The sequence below is a fragment of the Palaemon carinicauda genome, chromosome 36 (genome assembly GCF_036898095.1).
Source record: "Palaemon carinicauda isolate YSFRI2023 chromosome 36, ASM3689809v2, whole genome shotgun sequence".
Taxonomy (NCBI): Eukaryota; Metazoa; Arthropoda; class Malacostraca; order Decapoda; family Palaemonidae; genus Palaemon; species Palaemon carinicauda.
In genome coordinates, this window is record NC_090760.1 from 40,922,904 (window position 1) to 40,945,534 (window position 22,631).

The 22,631-nt window shown below is 39.0% G+C and overlaps 1 protein-coding gene across 1 annotated transcript in view; it reads right to left on the bottom strand.

Annotated features, from left to right (window-relative positions):
* Positions 1-7,297: 7,297 nt before the first annotated feature.
* The window catches only part of LOC137628842 (transmembrane protein 170B), a 29,035-nt gene continuing 13,701 nt past the window's right edge, over positions 7,298-22,631 (bottom strand). The window contains exon 3 of the mRNA XM_068360086.1: positions 7,298-12,427. Within this exon, the coding sequence (XP_068216187.1) occupies positions 12,232-12,427 (196 nt within the window). The 3' untranslated portion in view covers positions 7,298-12,231. The remainder of the gene's footprint in view (positions 12,428-22,631) is intronic.

A 22,631-nucleotide genomic window follows, 5' to 3' on the forward strand; every position in this document is an offset into this window, starting at 1 on the left:
AAACTATAAGAGAGATTACTCGACTGCCATATGTGGATGAGATCATGGTGAGGGTAGGTGGAGATGGTTTGGGCATATGCTTCGCACTCCCCAAGAAAGATTAGTAAACCAAACTTTCAACTGGCTCCCACAAGGCACTAGAAGAGTTGGAAGACCTAGGCCTACATATGTATAGTACATATAATGAATAAATGTCTTTGTGGCACCCAACAATTGAAAATAGTTTCTCATGGGCAGACTGTCCTGCAGATAGCTTTAGGATAACAGCAGAAATACATTTACTTTCCTCCCTTCATTATTTCATCTCGATAAGCATTTCGGATCACTTTGTGACCCTTCTTCAATACCACATTGAGTTTTGGCATTACACTTTAATATAAAGTGCAAGAGATATAAGTTGAATGAATGTGTTCAAGATGAAATAAAGTGGAAATGGGAAGTATAGCAGATGGCCAAAGACTACTAATCAACGAAGTTTAAACTTCAAGTTTACACACCGCACTACTGTTCTGCATCCTTTTATGAGGAGTATTTTCCAGTTGTTCTTTGAATTTTGCATAAAAAAAAAAAATATCAATAGTTAAAATTAATTCCTTTTGTCCTTGAGCTTATTAGCAACGAGTTATCAAATTACTTTTCTGCCGTCAACATTTCTGGGACAACACTTTGTGGTGATAATATAAGACAAAATTCAAATCCTGTTTGAAGCCGAAAATTGACCAGGGAAAAATCGGTGGGTTATCAACTGATTGAGCATTACTGTGCTCCTGTCGCCAGTTACCTACTGTACCTTGTTGCCATGTTTCAACAATGGTTTGCCCCATAAGAATAAGTTTCTGAAATATATTAGCATATAATAATTGTCACAAAATACGTTTATTAGGTCATAATAGGTGGCATTATGCAAGTGTGAAACGGTTATGTCATAATCATCTCCTCCTACGCCTATTGACACAAAAGGCATCGGTTAGATTTTGCCAGTCGTCTCTATTTTGAGCTTTTAAATCAGTGTTTCTCCACTCATCATCTACTTAACGCTTCAGTCCTCAGCCACGTAATCCTGAGTATTCCAACTCTTCTAGTGCCTTTTGGAGCCCAGTTGATACGGCTTCCAAATCCTGGGTATTCCAACTCCTCTTGCGCCTTGTGGAGCCCAGTTGATACGGCTTCCAAATCCTGGGTACTCCAACTCCTCTTGCGCCTTGTGGAGCCCAGTTGATACGGCTTCCAAATCCTGGGTACTCCAACTCCTCTTGCGCCTTGTGGAGCCCAGTTGATACGGCTTCCAAATCCTGGGTACTCCAACTCCTCTTGCGCCTTGTGGAGCCCAGTTGATACGGCTTCCAAATCCTGGGTACTCCAACTCCTCTTGCGCCTTGTGGAGCCCAGTTGATACGGCTTCCAAATCCTGGGTACTCCAACTCCTCTTGCGCCTTGTGGAGCCCAGTTGATACGGCTTCCAAATCCTGGGTACTCCAACTCCTCTTGCGCCTTGTGGAGCCCAGTTGATACGGCTTCCAAATCCTGGGTACTCCAACTCCTCTTGCGCCTTGTGGAGCCCAGTTGATACAGCTTCCAAATCCTGGGTATTCCAACTCTTCTAGTGCCTTTTGGAGCCCAATTGATACAGCTTCCAAATTCATACTTTGTACTGATTACTGCCACACCGAAACCATCAGTTTAATCTGTTATTATATTTTCCAACTTCATTTTCAATAATCAATCAGTGATGTCAAATTGGTAACTGGAACATGTGTATATAGGCGTTACGAAATTTATGGAATAATTACTGTATTTGTTCTTAAAACTTTACAATCAAGATAATCACATTTTAGTGAAAGGTAATTTCTCATCAATACAGCAGCATTATTTTACTGCAAACAATAAAGCCACAATTCAATAGGTAATATATCATTATAATTACTATTATTTTCCCAAATATGAAGATACTGTACAAAATGAAAGGCTTTCTGCAATTAACACTTTATTTACATCAACCGATGTACAGATCAGGTAATTATCTACAACCTATTTACATAGAAAATTACAAAAATTACATACTTCAAATATGCACACCTTATGCTTCATTATTACAGCATTTGCAAATAATACTGAGCAGCTACCAAAACTGAAGCACTATAGTCCATTTCTTTTAGCGATGCATATTTGTACCGATTCGCGGCGGTGCCCTTTTAGCTCGGAAAAGTTTCCGGATCGCTGATTGGTTAGAATTATCTTGTTCAACCAATCAGCGATCCGGAAACTTTCATCGACTCGCGGCGGTGCCCTTTTAACTCGGAAAAGTTTCCGGATCGCTGATTGGTTAGAATTATCTTGTCCAACCAATCAGCGATCCGGAAACTTTCATCGACTCGCGGCGGTGCCCTTTTAGCTCGGAAAAGTTTCCGGATCGCTGATTGGTTAGAATTATCTTGTCCAACCAATCAGCGATCCGGAAACTTTTCCGAGCTAAAAGGGCACTGCTGCGAGTCGGTGCAAATATGCATCACTAAAAGAAATGGACTATAGTTTACAAACCCCACACACACACACGGATGCACACAATTGCACGCAACAAATAAAAACTGTTAGTGCCGAACTGTACAGTCGTTAGGAATCAGAGATGAATTTGAGGTCCTGTATTGGTTCGAGAAAGAAAGTATCAAAAGTGGTCCTTATACCTATAAATGCAAACATCCCTCTACTGTAGCAGGTATGAAATTTGACTGAGAATAATAATAATAACAAAAGAACTGAAGATGACCTTCTCACAAATTTGAAAGTTAAACAATTGTACTTTCACATGCTTACAAAGTCACGGTATTATTCTACAACCTTTATTTACAACCTAAACAAGTACTATATTGGTTGTCAGTTGAACAGCCAGACTTGCAGTGCTGTGAAATGCTTGATATAGCAGATAAACTGAAGGCAAAGGGAAATTTCTCATTGAAAATCAGACATCATGCTGTCAGCACTTTCATAGAAAGCTTCATGACATCATAAACAAGTTTTATTCTAACAGAGATGTAAAATCTTAACTCAAGTTGACTTCCCATTCGATCTAAAGTGTACTTAAGAGCGGAAAATAGGAGAGTACATTGTTTAATAGAAAACATTGGGAAGACTGATTTACAGAAGACTGCTTTAAACGTAAGTGCAAACCGATGGCTTTCACCATCAAATAAATGTTCTAGACACTTTTCTCAGTCACTGTCATTGCTACAAAGTAAGGAACTTTGTCTTGTAACACGAGATATACACATATTTAGTGTTTAATATACAATAACGGTGACTATATAGTCGCCTGATTCTTCCCACTACTGTACTCTCCTTCCCTCACAGGACAAGTTGAATTTTTTGATTCTTCGGAAACTAAAATACAGTACTGTATCTATCAGCATTGAAAATAATTAAGCCAACTGAAGGACATATTCCAAGCCAAAGTAGAAAGAAGCACCTTGCCTTTACACTTCCAAAATGTAATTCCAAAAATAAAGAAAAATATTGCCCAAAAAAAATTATTCATTTTTAAAATAAAAATGAAAAACAAAGACTGAAGCTACTGTATTTCCAAACTTTTATCAATGAGCTTTTTAACCTTAGAAGTTAATATTTGAATAAATCACCTTACAATATCTTTTTTGCTTGAAACCTTAAGGAAATGAAAAAAATTCTTATGAGACTTTAAGGTAGATGAAATGCCAAATTAACATGTTGGGAAATTTCAATAGAAAAGAGTAATATTTCACATGAAGAGATTTTCTTCTTAAATTCTTTATAAAACTGCATCCAAAAAGCAGTCAATAAACAGAACATCATTAAGCATTACGTAATGATTAAAATAAATCTTTCGAACAACTGGTTGTATTGTATTGTACAGTACATTAACTAAAGGCCTAAGTATTCGTGATAAGTCGTCAATTACTTTTTAAAATGACTGCTTGGGTTGTCAGTACCACTATTAAAAGAAAATAATTTCAATTCTTAATATCTATACATTGTATTACTAATCTTTTCATGTGAGACTTCGTCCGCACCACATCACACAATGCTGCAAACAGAATACAGTATTTATCTTTTTGAACTTTTCAAAATTCATATTGAAACCAAAGTAAGTTTTACAGAAGTACTTTCAGGCGACAGTCATGAAATCAAATGACTTTCCAAGTGATAAATTTGAATCCTTCATGATCATTTAATGTCAATTTAAAAGAGGGTAAATCTTTTCCAAAGCCTCGCATCAATAACTTTTTGTACATAGAATTAATAATTACCAAGATGATTCAAAAGAAAATAATTCAGTTAAGTACAGTGTTCCTTTACAAGGCTCAAAAACTATTCAAGATGCATTTATCGATTTACCGTCACTGCGGTACAGTCCCAATATCAAAACCTTCTCAATGACCCTACAGTTACGAAGGCAAACTAGAGATTCCCCCACAGAGATGGGAATCTCAAGAGGCATGATGGCAGCATAAAAGAAACGCTAAGAAGCGCGAGTATTCACGAGTAAAATATGGGAAGCATTCAATCAGTTAATCATCATATAAGCCAAACTGCATCCCCAAAATAAGCTAAAATGTAGAATTGCTGAGCACTTATTAACCGACACCCGCTAGTATGAAAATAAATAGCCTAAGTCCAAAATAGAATATTTGGCAGATAAGAACTGTTTAAAACTTCAAGAAGATACCTTTCAAATTCATTTAAGAAAATTAGGAAAGACTTTATATTGGAAGTCTTCCAATATAAAAGAATATACTGTACTTTAAACCAAAAGGACTTTGAAACAAATAAAATCACTTACTGTAAAAGCACCATGTATATATGACTTTAATCCTTAGATTTCGGCAAACTCAACCCATGACCATGTGAAATTTGTTGACAAACAACCAAAAGATTGAGATAACATTCAGTCTCTAAAACTAAAACTTTAACAAAGACAATCATTTCTTTTTTGGACTCATCAATCAACTCTTAAGAGACAGTTTATCGTTCCGTGCAATCCTCTTCAGGTTAAGACAAACATTAAATTTCAGTCCAAAATATTCCTTATGGTTTACAGGGAAGAAAAGCTTACAGAGGTTGGCAACAGTTCTTGATATACGAATATAAAATCTTAGAATATTTATAAAAAAAATAAAAAGTAACATTTTTTGCCTGTGGCCTACCAAGGCTAATGAAAGAAAAAGGTAGTTCATTTATAACGAAAACAAATGTAACATTTTTTGCCCGTGGCCTACCAAGGCTAATGAAAGAAAAAGGTAGTTCAAGTAAAAAAAAAAACCTAAAACTATGAAAGCTTCAGGTCGACTCACCTACAAGATAAATCAGTCTTGAAAATAACATCAACACTTTCATGTAATCAACATTCCAAAGTTGCACATTGCAGTGTAAGGTCTCATAACATGTTTACCAAGTAATGAACATTCTCTAGAAGATACTACTGTATATAAATCTGCTGAATAATAACCTGAAATTTGTTTAAATATAAAAACTTCTCCATTTTCATTCTATCTCAACATGCCTTTGCCCCCTTCTATAAACAAAATTAAGTCAAGAAAAATACAACTGAAATATGTCATATAACTTTTGGATTCTAAGGATTTTTAAGAGTAATTAATTTCCGAAAGAGATTCTGATAATGTAAAATTATGTCCTATTCCAATCCGCAAGATTCTGATTACGTACATCATCGATAGGAGAGTTTGGCTCAACTCATCAATTTTACATTTCATAATGGCTGTCCTCCCTGTTCCTCCATATCACAATAAATTAAAACTTTTGCTTCAAAGGACGTACCAGTACGTTCTTGCAAAACACTGTTAATTACATGTTTTTAATATTTTTGATAATTTTATGAGAAACTTCAGGCATTTTCCAAAAGAATGAGACCAACCTGACCTCTCTAGGACAAAAATTAAGCTTTTTAGAGCAATTTAAAAAAATATATATAGCAAAATGTGCTCAAAATTTAACCTTATGGTGGGGGTAAAAGGGTTAAAACTTTTGCTTCAAAGTGAAATCCAAAAAGCAAATAGTGATAGAAGAGCACCACTATGACCTTGGAATCTGAAAAGGGTTAATATTTGACCTCCCCAAAGTATCAGGTTAATATGGAATACAAAAGGCTTCCTTGAGAACATAGGCAGTTTATAAGATTCTTGGTCATTTTTTCGTTCTACATCCTTGTAACTAAATATTCTTCAAACTAGTATGGAACCCAAAACTATAAATACCCTTTACTGCCAATATAAAGGTGATGCATATTTGTTCATTATAAGTATAATGAAGTAGAGACTCACAAATAAATTACTTGCAGCCAACACATAGCAATTAGAATGTCATAAAAAATATGCAGAAATCAGGGATGCAATGTTAGAGGAAAAGACACTTGATTAAAGTTTTGAAAGTTTTCTGCACAGTAATAAATATACAACAGTAGAGTAGTATTGAATATTTTACATACACTCATTTCAAATTTTTACCTCACTTCTGAAATTCCTGTACTGTACTTACACTCTCCCCCTAATATACAAATACAAGACAAACTCCACTCATCTCTAAAAAAAATCCACAGCCAAGAAGCAATATATGAAGTCTGATAATTTCTGCAAGATTCCCTTAATAATTACTCCTTTCCCTGAAGTACATTTTCATAAACTTTTGAAATAGCATTATAAAACAATTTCCCCCAAAGGTAAAATAAGATTAAATTTAAGAAACATTACAAAATTTGTGTCAAATGTTACAAATTTAGCATTGAATGAAAACTTTGTCCCATAACCTTTCATCATTATTTTCTTCACATCATTGGTATTTCATGTAAGAAACTGCTTGCTGAATAAATTATGTATGCATACAAAATTATGCTCATACAATTCTATACAATTTCCACAAACTAGTTTGGTGAACGTATTTCAAGCATTTTCAATGATACTACTGTAGTTAAATGCTAATTTTTCCATGTACAGTAGTGCTCAGCCGGTGAATCTAACTTTTTCAAGACAATTATTTTTCTTTTATAAACTAAACTGTCTAAAACAAAGTGACCAAACATTTTCAATGATACTACTGTAGTTAAATGCTAATTTTTCCATGTACAGTAGTGCTCAGCCGGTGAATCTAACTTTTTCAAGACAATTATTTTTCTTTTATAAACTAAACTGTCTAAAACAAAGTGACCAAACATTTTCAATGATACTACTGTAGTTAAATGCTAATTTTTCCATGTACAGTAGTGCTCAGCCGGTGAATCTAACTTTTTCAAGACAATTATTTTTCTTTTAGAAACTATACTGTCTAAAACAAAGTGTTTCCAGCCTTTGAGTACAGGATGAAAAATATGGACAGCAACTGTAACCATGATTTATCCATCGGGTGTTCAGTCGACGATGCGGTGTAAATGCGAAGACAAAGCTCGAAGAGCCAAATTTCCTGGAGTATGATTACCCTTTCAATGAGACCAGAATAACCTATTCAAATCAAACTAAACATACATAAAAGAAAGTATATAGTTTGAAAATACAACTGCTACCTTACACAACTTTTCCTAGCAAACATTTGACAAACCCCTCAACAAAAATTATTATATAAAAAATCTATACCTTCATATATATATATCCTTAATAGATTTATTAACAGCAAAATACAAGACTGCATCATAGATGATACGCCACTTTTATAAGTGTCCTTTCTCCAGAAATACTCTCAAATATAAATTCTGAACTAAATTGATACCATGACATTTCATTAAATGGAAATCTGTGCTTTCTAACCTAATGAGGGACAATTACTCTGAAGCCGGCATTTCAGGCAATGGTCCAAACATACTTATTGCCTGACAATTTGTTTCATAAACTAGAACCATAAAAAAAGACCTATCTGCAGCTCACTTCAAATGTAAATTTGCACCGTGAACATTTGACAAATCTCTTACTGGGCGAATATGAGCAATGCAAAAGAGATTTTAAAAAATGCTTCATCACTTATAAAATCTTGTATGTTTATTTAATTTTGATATTCTGCACCATATATAACAATCATATCAACTTTCCAATTTTAACTTCCAGCATCTTACTTCACTCAAGACAAAAAAAATTGCTCAGTTATTGGTATAACCATAAAACGCTACTTGATGAGTTGCACACCGCAAACAACAGGAAAGCATTAACTTTATTATCCATACATGCTCTACTAAAAATAAGGAAAAGGTGACTGAAAAGATTAACTGGCAGTGCTTGATGAAAGAGAAAGGCCTCCTATTGTACATAGGAAGTTTTGCAATCATAAAAATAACTGGGAGTACTTAATCTTCACATCTGAAATGGATAAGGGACGTCAGGTTTCCCGATATATTGGCTCATGCTGAGGAAAACATGCCCAAACCTTTCTCTATATGATCAATTTACAAGGAACCCTTATGCTATATATAACAGAACACTGGAGGTGATTACTGATGATGCTAAACCACAAAATTCATAGTATAAACAGCACAAAAGAGCTTTTGCAGTGTTCTCTTCCTTCTTCAAGTATGTCCGACTTCAGATTTCTCACCTCGATAACCCATCCTTGAGGGAAGTCGTACAATAGCAAAATCCCTTCAGATCACAACTTAGCATATTAAATCTTGTCAGGATTCACAGCAAGTGTGATGCCTCCCCATGAATGGAATGTTTATCAGCAATAAAATCCCAGGATGAAAAGGTAATCAAAGTAACAAATTTAGTCTAACAAACTAGGGCCAAACATGAAAACAGATAAATTAGATTATATTTCCTTTCTAATTTTTATTAAGGTAATCAAAATTGAAGGGATCGCACCATGTAGAACACTTTTCAACTTACGTTATTTTTTGTTTTCAAGCAAATGATAACATGACACTCAGCAATGAGATAAATCTTATTAAGTATGAAATGAAATAAGAATTTTCTAAGGGGGAAAACTGAGAGCAAATCTGAAAAATCTATCACAAATGAAGTTAATCTTCTTTATTGAATTTGATATCCAATTCACTATAATAGTAATTCATTAACACTTTCCTGTTCTCTGAGGTGCGCGATAAAGAATGAAAAAAATATTCATATGTGCAAAAACTTGGCAGCCGCATTCTCCATTTAGAATAAAAATTAGCATCAAGGGAGTGCACGAAAATAAAGCAACGACAGGACAGAATTCTTGCAAAAAACTCCAATCACCTTTCATTAATAGGAACCAAAAATATAAGGATTATCACCATAAATTACAAAAAAAATCTAAATGTTCTGGAATCACTAAGAATGCACCATTAACTTCGACATCTATTTGCATGCTTCTATCTGGTGGTGCCGTGGTCTATTCATTTACGGTTAATACAAATGTATATAAATCTAGCCTAAACAATTCATGGAAAAGGTTTGTTTCCATATAGAGCCCTTCCCCTACAAGTTTCCTTCCTGCAATCACCTTACATTCAACTCTCAACGAGGACATGTTAACATGCACGACTTTGGTCAAACAGAACTCTTAACATGAACTGACCTGAAAGATAAGTATTGTTCTGGAAGAAAAAGCCGACGGTAAAAATGATGTACTTTGTGTGGATAATTATTCTTTTTTACCTACAGGTACACAAGCAGAACAATGAGTCCTGGCACTGAAACAGTGAGCTCTCCAGAAAAATAATAGAGAAACTCACCAACAAGATGAACGAAACCAAACAAGAATTTACCCTCGTCTCCACAGTAAAAAAATCTAAATAGTTTTGTTTCCATACAGAGACTTTCCCTTTCTTGCAATCGTCTTACAATTCAACTCTCAGCGAGATCATGTTAACATGAACGACTTAGTCCAACAGAATTCTAACATAAACTGACCTGAGAGATGAGTATTGTTTTGGAAGAAAAAAGCAGACCATAGAAAAGATGCACTTTGTGGGGATACAGTACTACAGGTACATAACCAGAACAATGAGCCCTGGAACTGAAGCAGTGAGCTCTCCAGCAAATAAGGTATGAGAAACTCTCCACTGAGACTTAGGATGAAACCAGACAAGAATTTACCTTCCTCTCCACAGTCAGAAGTTCCCTGGAACTGAAGCAGTGAGCTCTCCAGCAAATAAGGTATGAGAAACTCTCCACTGAGACTTATGATGAAACCAGACAAGAATTTACCTTCCTCTCCACAGTCAGAAGTTCCCTGGAACTGAAGCAGTGAGCTCTCCAGAAAATAAGGTATGAGAAACTCTCCACTGAGACTTATGATGAAACCAGACAAGAATTTACCTTCCTCTCCACAGTCAGAAGTTCCCTGGAACTGAAGCAGTGAGCTCTCCAGAAAATAAGGTATGAGAAACTCTCCACTGAGACTTATGATGAAACCAGACAAGAATTTACCTTCCTCTCCACAGTCAGAAGTTCCCTGGAACTGAAGCAGTGAGCTCTCCAGAAAATAAGGTATGAGAAACTCTCCACTGAGACTTAGGATGAAACCAGACAAGAATTTACCTTCCTCTCCACAGTCAGAAGTTCCCTGGAACTGAAGCAGTGAGCTCTCCAGAAAATAAGGTATGAGAAACTCTCCACTGAGACTTATGATGAAACCAGACAAGAATTTACCTTCCTCTCCACAGTCAGAAGTTCCCTGGAACTGAAGCAGTGAGCTCTCCAGAAAATAAGGTATGAGAAACTCTCCACTGAGACTTATGATGAAACCAGACAAGAATTTACCTTCCTCTCCACAGTCAGAAGTTCCCTGGAACTGAAGCAGTGAGCTCTCCAGAAAATAAGGTATGAGAAACTCTCCACTGAGACTTAGGATGAAACCAGACAAGAATTTACCCTCCTCTCCACAGTCAGAAGTTACGATATCTAAGCTGATCTTCACTGACTATATCTCTTCCCATTCACTTCTCAACACTGACACTAATCTGCAAAGTACTACAAACTCACAGATTAAAAGGTCAATTTATCATGCTTTGGCTTATTTCCTTCTCTTATTGCAAAATCAAATAGGAATTTTTGCAGACTATTCTTTTTTTACTTCAAAGAATAAATGTTATTCGTAACTGGCCAAACAGAGTGATTCATAACTAAACATAAGATGTCTTTCCTTAGATTTTAAAAGTATATCTTTCCTACTTTTTACTTTTTGAAATGAGTAAAGTACTCGACGCAAATTCAAAATATTCTCAGCGAAAAGTCTCCAGAAACATAAAAAATATACTTCACCCATTAAGAAATGAAATGATAAAAGAGATTTTGACGTAGGAAGCGTATGAATCGAGAAATCATCTCTGCTCTTCATACCTTGACACATATGGTAACCTAATTTAATAACAATAAACATATTGCACCACCAATGTACAGATACCAATCAAAAGGCCTAAATCTGGACTGAATTGAAGACACAAAGTGCGCTCTATTCAATTCTAAAGGTTGCAGACCCTCTGCAACTTTCGTAAAAGTTGTCTGCAGTTGTAACAACAGTATACTGTACAATATTAACCCTTTTACCCCCAAAGGACGTACTGGTACGTTTCACAAAAGCCATCCCTTTACCCCCATGGACGTACCGGTATGTCCTTGCGAAAAAATGCTATAAAAATTATTTTTTTCATATTTTTGATAATTTATTTTAAAAATTCAGGCATTTTCCAAGAGAATGAGACCAACCTGACCTTTCTATGACAAAAATTAAGGCTGTTAGAGCAATTTAGAAAAAATATACTGCAAAATGTGCTGGGAAAAAAATAACCCCCTGGGGGTTAAGGGTTGGAAATTTCCAAATAGCCTGGGGGGTTAAAGGGTTAACTCTTAAAAATAAAAGATATTTAGGAAAGGTTTGCAACCTACGCTTGAATTCTTGACACTTTGCTTTAGGTAAATCATACAGATCTATCCTGTTATACTGGGCACCTTGGATATGCTGCGTTTGATGCTGGGCATCTCGCCGTGAAACCTGGCATCATTAAGGATAAGAGTTTAGACATAGAACTGTAACAATAGCTAAATGGAAGCAACTCTTCAAACCTTACGACTTTGCATTAATTATTGATATGCAAAATCGAAGTAAAACGTTTCCTCACAAAGATGTTTAGTCTTAAATAGTATTGTATATTTTTTTTCTACATTGTTTAAAATTTTTCTTAAAAGGTTATGTTAGAAATACCATCAAACAGTAGCTGTGAGATGTTTAGTCAAATCTGACTTTCAATAAAAAAAGATTATTTATTCTCAGAAATAGCAACTCCTAGAGAGTTGGCATGACTCTTGAAAATGAGAAAAATATAACTAGAGCTGTCTGAGATATGCCGCATATCATTGCATGTATTGGTTGCAGGACAAACTTAGCTTGGTTTAGCACATATCCAACAGCTGCACTTGTAGCCGCACAGGTGACAAATGTGGTGCACATTCCAATGAATATTATACAAGCTGCAGAAAACCTGGAAAAAGGAAAGAGCAGAGTTAAGGAGCTAGAAGATTTAGCAAAAGATAGAGGCCATTTGTTATTGAATGAAATCAAAATACCAATAAAGTAGATACTCTTTAACAGATATGAAAACCATTATCTATAATAGCAAGGCAGATTTTATTGAATAACAGATCTGATAATAATACATAGAAAGCAGATCACACCTATCATTAGTTAATGGCATTCTTCAGAACAAAAAACCTCATGTTTAAATAACTCTGTCCAGTCTTTGAAGAGGTCGCAACTCTTTGACACAGGAATATTTCATGAATAACTCAAGAATCCAATGCCTGAATGCAAAGAATGCAGGATAACGATAAAGTTTCACCACATTTTTCGTGAAACTCGTAACTTCCAACAGAAAATGCCAAGTTCTTGAAACAAACGAATTATGGATATTTTGAAAAGTTCTTTATATTTTCAAATTACTACTCAATAATAATAAACACAATTCACCAAAACTAAAATTTAGTATTATAGACAAAACCTTCAGTCCAGTCCTACAAGTCAAAAGTCTAATTTGAGTGGTCTGGTATAAAATGACAAATGTGGGAGTAATTTGTATTTTCCCTAGCATACACGCCTGTATCTCATTAACCCTTTTACCCCCAGGCTATTTGGAAATTTCCAACCCTTAACCCCCAAGGGGTTATTTTTTCCCCAGCACATTTTGCAGTATATTTATCTTAAATTGCTCTAACAGCCTTAATTTTTGTCATAGAGAGGTCAGGTTGGTCTCATTCTCTTGGAAAATGCCTGAATTTTTTTAAAAAAAATTATGAAAACTATGAAAAAAAAATTTTTTATAGTATTTTTTTGCAAGGACGTACCGGTACGTCCATGGGGGTAAAGGGATGTGTTTTGTGAAACGTACCGGTACGTCCTTTGGGGGTAAAAGGGTTAAGAAAAAATATGCCTGGACAGGTACTATGCTAGCTTCCGGGACAAATTAAAAAAAAATTATTGACAGGCGGAATTACAGCAGTCGCAGTGATTATCTCTTCCTAGTGTGTCAAGGCAAGAAGCTCCAAGAACAGGGCGGCCTCAGTCCTGCTATCCATATCTACTCCGATAATGGCATATAAAAACTCTATCATACCAGCATGAGAAATGGCTCGTATGCCCTTTACGGCTTCGTATGGGGCCAAGATGGAGTATTGTACTATATACTAACTTTTTCATCCAATTCAATGCCCGTTAAATTATTTTACGGTATTTCTATTTTTCATTATGAATTATTAATTTGTATTCATTTCTGATGTTAGGGGTTATAAATTATTCAATGATCTGCATTACAAACCTATAAAAATAGCATATACAGTATGTATTTTTATGTATAAATTGTTCAATGATTAACCCTTTTACCCCCAAAGAACGTACTAGTACGTTTCACAAAACTCATCCCTTTACCCCCATGGACATACCGGTACATTCTTGGAAAAAAAATGCTATTTAAATTTTTCTTTGCATATTTTTGATAATTTTTTGAGAAACTTCAGGCATTTTCCAAGAGAATGAGACCAACCTGACTTCTCTATGACAAAAGTATGTTATTTTTATTAATAAAATAAATTTTTGAATATACTTACCCGATAATCATGTAGCTGTCAACTCCGTTGCCCGACAGAATTCTATGGAGGGATACGCCAGCTATCACAATACTAGAAGGGGGTGTATTTGCCAGCGCCACCTGTGGCCAGGTACTCAAGTACTTCTTGTTGACACCTCCTCAATTATTCCTCGGTCCACTGGTTCTCTATGGGGAGGAAGGGAGGGTCGATTAAATCATGATTATCGGGTAAGTATATTCAAAAATTTATTTTATTAATAAAAATAACATTTTTCAATATTAAACTTACCCGATAATCATGTAGCTGATTCACACCCAGGGGGGTGGGTGAAAACCAGTGTACAAGATTAAAGGATAGCTAAGTATCCCATATTTCATATAATCAGTTATCCACAATAACAATGAAATAATAAGTACCTGGTAAGGAAGTCGACTTGAACCGTTACTCTGCCTTTAATAAGATCGTCTTCCTTACTGAGCGCAGCGTTCCTCTTGGGAGGCTGAATCAACTCAAAGGTGCTAAAGTATACAGGGCTGCAACCCATACTAAAGGACCTCATCACAACCTTTAACCTTGGCGCTTCTCAAGAAAGAATTGACCACCCGCCAAATCAACAAGGATGTGGAAGGCTTCTTAGCCGACCGTACAACCCATAAAAAGTATTCAAGAGAAAGGTTAAAAAGTTATGGGATTATGGGAATGTAGTGGCTGAGCCCTCGCCTACTACTGCATTCGTTGCTACGAATGGACCCAGGGTGTAGCAGTACTCGTAAAGAGACTGGACATCTTTGAGATAGAATGATGCGAACACTGACTTGTTTCTCCAATAGGTTGCATCCATAACACTCTGCAGAGAACGGTTCTGTTTGAAGGCCACTGAAGTAGCCACAGCTCTCACTTCATGTGTCCTTACCTTCAGCAAAGCAAGGTCTTCTTCCTTCAGATGAGAATTTGCTTCTCTAATCAGAAGCCTGATGTAGTAAGAAACTGAGTTCTTAGACATTGGTAGAGAAGGCTTCTTGATAGCACACCATAAGGCTTCTGATTGTCCTCGTAATGGTTTTGACCTTCTTAGATAGTACTTAAGAGCTCTAACTGGGCAAAGTACTCTCTCCAGTTCGTTCCCCACCATGTTGGACAGGCTTGGGATCTCGAACGACTTAGGCCAAGGACGGGAAGGAAGCTCGTTTTTAGCCAAAAAACCGAGCTGCAAGGAACATGTAGCCGTTTCAGATGTGAAACCTATGTTCCTGCTGAAGGCGTGGATCTCACTTACTCTTTTACCTGTTGCTAAGCACACGAGGAAAAGAGTTTTTAATGTGAGGTCCTTAAAAGAGGCTGATTGGAGCGGTTCAAATCCTGATGACATTAGGAACCTTAGGACCACGTCTAGATTCCAGCCTGGAGTGGACAACCGACGTTCCTTTGAGGTCTCAAAAGACCTAAGGAGGTCCTGTAGATCTTTGTTGGAGGAAAGATCCAAGCCTCTGTGGCGGAAAACCGCTGCCAACAAACTTCTGTAACCCTTGATCGTAGGAGCTGATAGGGATCTTACGTTCCTTAGATGTAACAGGAAGTCAGCAATCTGGGTTACATTGGTACTGGTTGAGGAAAACTGCATTGGCCTTGCACCAGCTTCGGAAGACTTCCCATTAAGACTGATAGACTCTGAGAGTGGATGTCGTCCTTGCTCTGGCAATCGCTCTGGCTGCCTCCTTCGAAAAGCCTCTAGCTCTTGAGAGTCTTTCGATAGTCTGAAGGCAGTCAGACGAAGAGCGTGGAGGTTGGGTGTACCTTCTTTACGTGAGGTTGACGCAGAAGGTCCACTCTAGGAGGAAGAGTCCTGGGAACGTCGACCAGCCATTGTAGTACCTCAGTGAACCATTCTCTCGCGGGCCAGAGGGGAGCAACCAACGTCAGCCGTGTCCCTTTGTGAGAGGCGAACTTCTGAAGTACCCTGTTGACAATCTTGAACGGCGGGAATGCATACAGGTTGAGATGGGACCAATCCAGCAGAAAGGCATCCACGCGAACTGCTGCTGGGTCTGGAATCGGAGAACAATACAAGAGGAGCCTCTTGGTCATCGAGGTAGCGAATAGATCTATGGTTGGCTGACCCCACAGGGCCCAAAGTCTGCTGCAAACATTCTTGTGAAGGGTCCACTCTGTGGGGAAGACCTGACCCTTCCGGCTGAGGCGATCTGCCATGACATTCATATCGCCCTGAATGAGCCTCGTTACCAGCGTGAGCTTTCGATCTTTTGACCAAATGAGGAGGTCCCTTGCGATCTCGAACAACTTCCTCGAATGAGTCCCTCCCTGCTTGGAGATGTAAGCCAAGGCTGTGGTGTAGTCGGAGTTCACCTCCACCACCTTGTTAAGCTGGAGGGACTTGAAGTTTATCAAGGCCAAATGAACTGCCAACAACTCCTTGCAATAGATGTGAAGTGTCCTTTGCTCCTGATTCCATGTTCCCGAGCATTCCTGTCCGTCCAGTGTCGCACCCCAGCCCGTGTCCGATGCGTCCGAGAAGAGACGGTGGTCGGAGGTCTGAACAGTCAAAGGTAGACCTTCCTTGAGAAGAATGCTGTTCTTCCACCACGTTAGAGTAGACCTCATCTCTTCGGAAACAGGAACTGAGCCCGTCTCTAGCGTCATGTCCTTTATCCAGTGAGCAGCTAGATGATACTGAAGGGGGCGGAGGTGGAGTCTCCCTAACTCGATGAACAGGGCCAGCGATGAAAGTGTCCCTGTTAGACTCATCCACTGCCTGACTAAGCATCGGTTCCTTCTCAGCATGCTCTGGATGCATTCTAGGGCTTGGAAGATCCTTGGGGCCGACGGACAAGTCCGAAAAGCTCGACTCTGAAGATCCATACCCAAGGAGACAATGGTCTGGGATGGAACGAGCTGAGACTCCTCAAAATTGACCAGGAGGCCCAGTTCCTAGGTCAGATCCATAGTCCATTTGAAAATCTCCAGACAGCGACGACTTGAGGGAGCTCTTAAAAGCCAGTCGTCTGACGGAGCCGGACACAAGATCATGATACTGCTGCACAGTCTGTAAACTGTCAATCATGGGCAAGCGAGGAAGTACAGTGACAACCCGAATCTGTCTAGACTGTCTGGGTCGTACAGACAACTCCTTAACGGGTTGCTGAGGTTGCCGCACTGCGTCACAACAAGTCCCTTCTGTTGGTTGTTGAACGTCTTCCCCGTGACACATTGACTCCGTAAACAAAAAAATCCTCTAACAAGGACTAAGCTTGGACTGCATGTCATGCAACACAGCTCAAGGTCTATGGGAGCAGGTGTGGTAACAGACGGGATTAGCGGCTGAAGTGTAACCATTACCTTCCCTGTAAGCATGTTATGCTTAAATAAAAGTCCATAAGAGGTTATGCAGCTAAAGGCTCCCTCCAAATGACAGAGTCCTCAAGGGAATATCAGAAGGAGGGAGAAAAGAACTTTCTCATCTACAGGGACCTTATCCTAGAAAAGCTAAGTTCTCTGAGTGAGGGTTCACTGGTGCAAAGCAGCAGACTAGAAGGCAACGTTATGAAACTGCTTGACAGTCTAGTGAGTTGGCAACAACCCAAGATGTGTTGAGAAGCATGCGGTAAGGTATGCAGAGCATGATGTATGCAGAGTATGCTGTATGCAGAGCATGCTGTATGTAGAGCATGTTGTATGCAGAGCATGCTGAATGCAGAGCATGCTGTATGCAGAGCATGTTGTATGCAGAGCATGCTGAATGCAGAGCATGCTGAATGCTGAGCATGTAGTAAGCAGAGCCTGCTGTAAGCAGAGCCTGCTGAAAGGAAAGCAGAGCGTGTGCATGGCGTTTAACATTTCTCAGAAATTCCATGACCAGTGCTAGAGTGCTTTATGCATGCTTGCATGGGGTTTAAACCATGGTATGCTGAACAGCAGAGTCAGAACGAGCTGGAACAACAATAGTGTGGTTTCCTCTTCAAGACTCCGATGAGGGAACACCTGAGGCTCAGTCTGCAAAGGCTGAATAAAAGACAAGCAGAAGGAAGGCGCATGGGTGGAGGAGGCTGACTCCTAGCATGAGTGGTTGAACCCAAGGGTTGCGCTTGCTGAGCGGTTGGCGGAAGCGGAGTAGCAAGTTCCAGTTCCTGTGGTGTGAGCGGAGCGCGATGAGGAAGAGGCTGCGCAGAACAAGGTAAATGTCTCGCAAGCTGAGGCTCCTGAGGCGCAAGGCTAAGGTGTTGTGGTGCTTGCCTCATGGAGGGTTGAGCTCGCTGCAGCAAGAGCTGAGGAAACTGACTCATGGACGGGAGAGGTTGTTGTACCTCAACCGAGTGTTGCATCACTGGTGGAGCAGCAAGTGGAGGCGGAGGAAGAGAGGTATAATCCTCCTGATCCCAATGTAAAGGTTGCCTTAAGAAAGGCGGAGGCTGAACACCACAGGGAACAGCAAACTCAGCACGTGTCTCAACATCGTACGCCTGGCAGGTGGAACTGCTGGCAGGTGGTACTGCGATCAGGCGGAGCGAGTGTAGGTGGAGGGAGTGTAGGCGGAGGCGGAGGAGCAACACTCTCAGCCCGACACTCACGCATCAAGTCCGAAAGCTGTGCTTGCATGGACTGTAGTAGAGTCCACAACATCATACGCCTGGCAGATGGTACTGTGATCAGGCGGAGCGAGTGTAGGAGGAGGGAGTGTAGGCGGAGGCGGAGGAGCAACACTCTCAGCCCGACACTCACTCATCAAGTCCGAAAGCTGTGCTTGCATGGACTGAAGTAGAGTCCACAACATCGTACGCCTGGCAGATGGTACTGTGATCAGGCGGAGCGAGTGTAGGAGGAGGGAGTGTAGGCGGAGGCGGAGGAGCAACACTCTCAGCCCGACACTCACTCATCAAGTCCGAAAGCTGTGCTTGCATGGACTGTAGTAGAGTTCAAAACATCGTACGCCTGGCAGATGGTGCTGCGACCAGGCGGAGCAGGTGCAGGCTGGGCGAGCACAGGCGGAGCAGGTGCAGGCTGGGCGAGCACAGGCGGAGCGAGAACAGGTGGAGGGAGTGTAGGCGGAGGAGGAGGCTTCCGGCTGTGCAACACTCTCAGCCCGACACTCACGCATCAAGACCGAAAGTTGTGACTGTATGGACTGCAGTAGAGTTAACTTGGGGTCGGCAGACACTAAGTTCTGCTGAGGTAAAGCCTTAACAGCAGAGATCTGTTGTGGCAGAACCTTACTCCTCTTAGGCGGAGTGTAATCAACTGATGACTGTATTCGGGTTGTGAACTTTAACTTCGTACGTCTGGCATAGGTCTGGACTTAACGTTTAAGAAGTCTTGAGACCTGAGACCAGCGTTACTCTGCCTTTATTTTCTCCCCTAATCTCTTCTGCAGACGAGCAAAATAAGGGCTCAATCGTCTGCGGGTGGGAGTGACGGTCTCGGTAAGACACGCCCACAACCACCGAGAATACTTCTGTGCGTCGATCAAGGCCTGCTGAACCCTTATGCCCTTCGACATTGCTTCTCCCCTGGGCTTGGGAGCTTGCAAGAGGTCCCGGACTGGGAGGACGACTGGCGCGCACAAAAGTACCCTCACGCACTAATCACTTATCACTTTGATTTCTGTTTGCACTTATTTCACTGAACTCGAAACTTTAAGTGGTTTGTACCTGAAATACGCAATTCTATCCTTTCTCAAAGTTAGTAATTGCGAAAACAGAATTACAATGTAACAGAAAAATCTAATGAAAGATAATTCAGTGGTTGGAAAGAGACTAAACACTAGATCACTCTAGAAACGTTTAGTTTCTTCCCCTAAAGAGACTAGGGAGAAGAGCAAAAAACGATAACGACGTTACTCGTACGCCTGGCAGGCTTGAATGAAACGTTTATCCTCTTTCTCCCTCCGTCTCTATCTCTCTCTCTCTCTCTCTCTCTCTTGACTTAGAACCTGAGAGAAGAGCCCAATCATATATATCGTTAAAACATATTATTGTTAAAGGAAAAAAACTGAAAAGTTCCTTTATTAGGATCAAAACCATTAAGTTAAGAAAGAATGAACAAAACGCTAGACACGGTTACTCTTACTGCAACGTGAAACCGTGAACATTCTTTCTCTATCGTAACGATAGAGTGCAAGTTGAACGTTCTGAACGTCAACAACTGCAGAGACAAAACAAAACGTTAGTTCAGCTTTGAAAACAGTACGAGACTGTCAAAGAAAATCTTTCAAACTCTGTGGCGGAAATAGCATAATATGTTAACAGGTAAAACCGAAATGACGGGCTCAAAGTTTATTAACTTCGGTAAAAGACCGCCTACTATTAGGAAGGTCGAATATAAACAAATATAAAAATTAATTTTAATGAGTTTATAATAAAAGGAAGTTAATCGAAGAGGCCTATAAGAGGCGGAGAGATATAAAATAAATCTATAACTTTTGTTAAGCAAAATTAAGAAAGAGAGTCTATACTCTCTTAGACACCAACACTTCCGTCTAAGGGAAGGGTCGGCCATTGAAAAGTGAACGAGAGTTCATACTCTCTCGTCACCAAAATTAATCAAATTAATTCCAAAAGCTAACTAAGCTAATATAGAAGTTTCCAGTAAAGCGACAGCCGAAATCAAAGAGAAATACTTCACCAAAGTCGTGAAAATACTCCAAGAACATAAGCGTATCCCAGAACGTCTTGCCGGAAGCACGACAGAGGAATAATTGAGGAGGTGTCAACAAGAAGTACTTGAGTACCTGGCCACAGGTGGCGCTGGCAAATACACCCCCTTCTAGTATTGTGATAGCTGGCGTATCCCTCCATAGAATTCTGTCGGGCAACGGAGTTGACAGCTACATGATTATCGGGTAAGTTTAATATTGAAAATAAGGCGGTTAGAGCAATTTAAAACAAATATGCTGCAAAATGTGCTTGAACAAAAATAACCCCATGGGGGGGGGGTTAAGGGTTGGAAATTTCCAAATAGCCTGGGGGTAAAAGGGTTAATATTAAAGACCTATAAAAATGAGTGTATATGTGTATTTATGTATAAATTGTTCAATGATTAATATTAAAGACCTATAAAAATGAGTGTATATGTGTATTTATGGATGTGTGTAATACATCGAGCGAATTTCCTTTATTTCTGATTGGAAAAAACGGTTTTAGTTTACGAGCCTTTTAGCTTTAGAGCTCACTCCCAGAGGGAATTAGACTAATAAACCAAGGTCTGTATTGCAATACAGACTGGTTTCAAACCCCTTGTCCGAGATCACCCCATTTTATGGTAATCTACAGTAGTAGCATGTATCAGGTATTGAAAAACGGAAGTTTAGTTTCTGGAGAAAGGGCAGCTGAGACTAGCATTCTGAGATTAACCCTTTTACCCCCAGGAGTTAATTTTTTTCAAGCACATTTTGCAGTATATTTTTTTAAAATTGCTCTAACAGCCTTAATTTTCGTGATAGAGAGGTCAGGTTGGTCTCATTCTTTTGGAAAATGCCTGAAGATTCTCAAAGAATTATCAAAAATGTGCAAAAAACAAATTTAAATAGCAGTTTTTTGCAAGAACGTACCGGTACGTCTATGGTGGTAAAGGGATGAGTTTTGTGAAACTTACCAGTACGTCCTTTTGGGGGTAAAAGGGTTAACATGGGATGATTACACAATATAGCAGTCTTGCAAGCAAAACCTAAGTTATTTCATTATGGATACTGTAACGCGCATGACTTTTCAAAATTCCGATCACAACCTGCATTAACCCTTTTACCCCCAAAGGACGTACTGGTACGTTTCACAAAACCCACCCCTTTACCCCCATGGACGTACCGGTAAGTCCTTGCAAAAAAAGGCTGTAAAAATTTTTTTTTTCATATTTTTGATAATTTTTTGAGAAAATTCAGGCATTTTTCAAGAGATTAAGACCAACCTGACCTCTCCATGACAAAAATTAAGGCTGTTAGAGCAATTTAAAAAAAAATATACAGCAAAATGTACTGGGAAAAAAATAACCCCTTGGGGGTTAAGGGTTGGAAATTTCCAAAGAGCCTGGGGGTAAAAGGGTTAAGATCTTCAAAGACTATACCATCCATTAAATACTACCAGGTTCAGTATGCAGTTTATCCTCAAACAACCTCCTTTTCTTTCATAAGACTTAATGGTCCATAGTGCAGTATTCCGGAAGCTCAATTCATGCAGCAATCAAATTTTGGAATAGGCTTCCTATTAGAATAATTGAATCTGTGGAACTTTGGAATAGCAGTTCCGGCTTGATGCAAATGCTTTTTGTTTAGCAGGTTGGTTGACGAAAGTCTCGTTACAGGAGTATATTGGTTACTTATTTATACATTTAGTAGTCTTTTTTTCTATTTAACCCTTTTACCCCCAAAGGACGTACTGGTACGTTTCACAAAAGCCACCCCTTTACCCCCATGGACGTACCGGTACGTTCTTGCAAAAAAATGCTATAAAAATTTTTTTTATCATATTTTTGATAATTTTTTGAGAAAATTCAGGCATTTTCCAAGAGAATGAGACCAACCTGATCTCTCTATGACAAAAATTAAGGCTGTTAGAGCAATTTAAAAAATATATACTGCAAAATGTGCTAGGAAAAAAATAA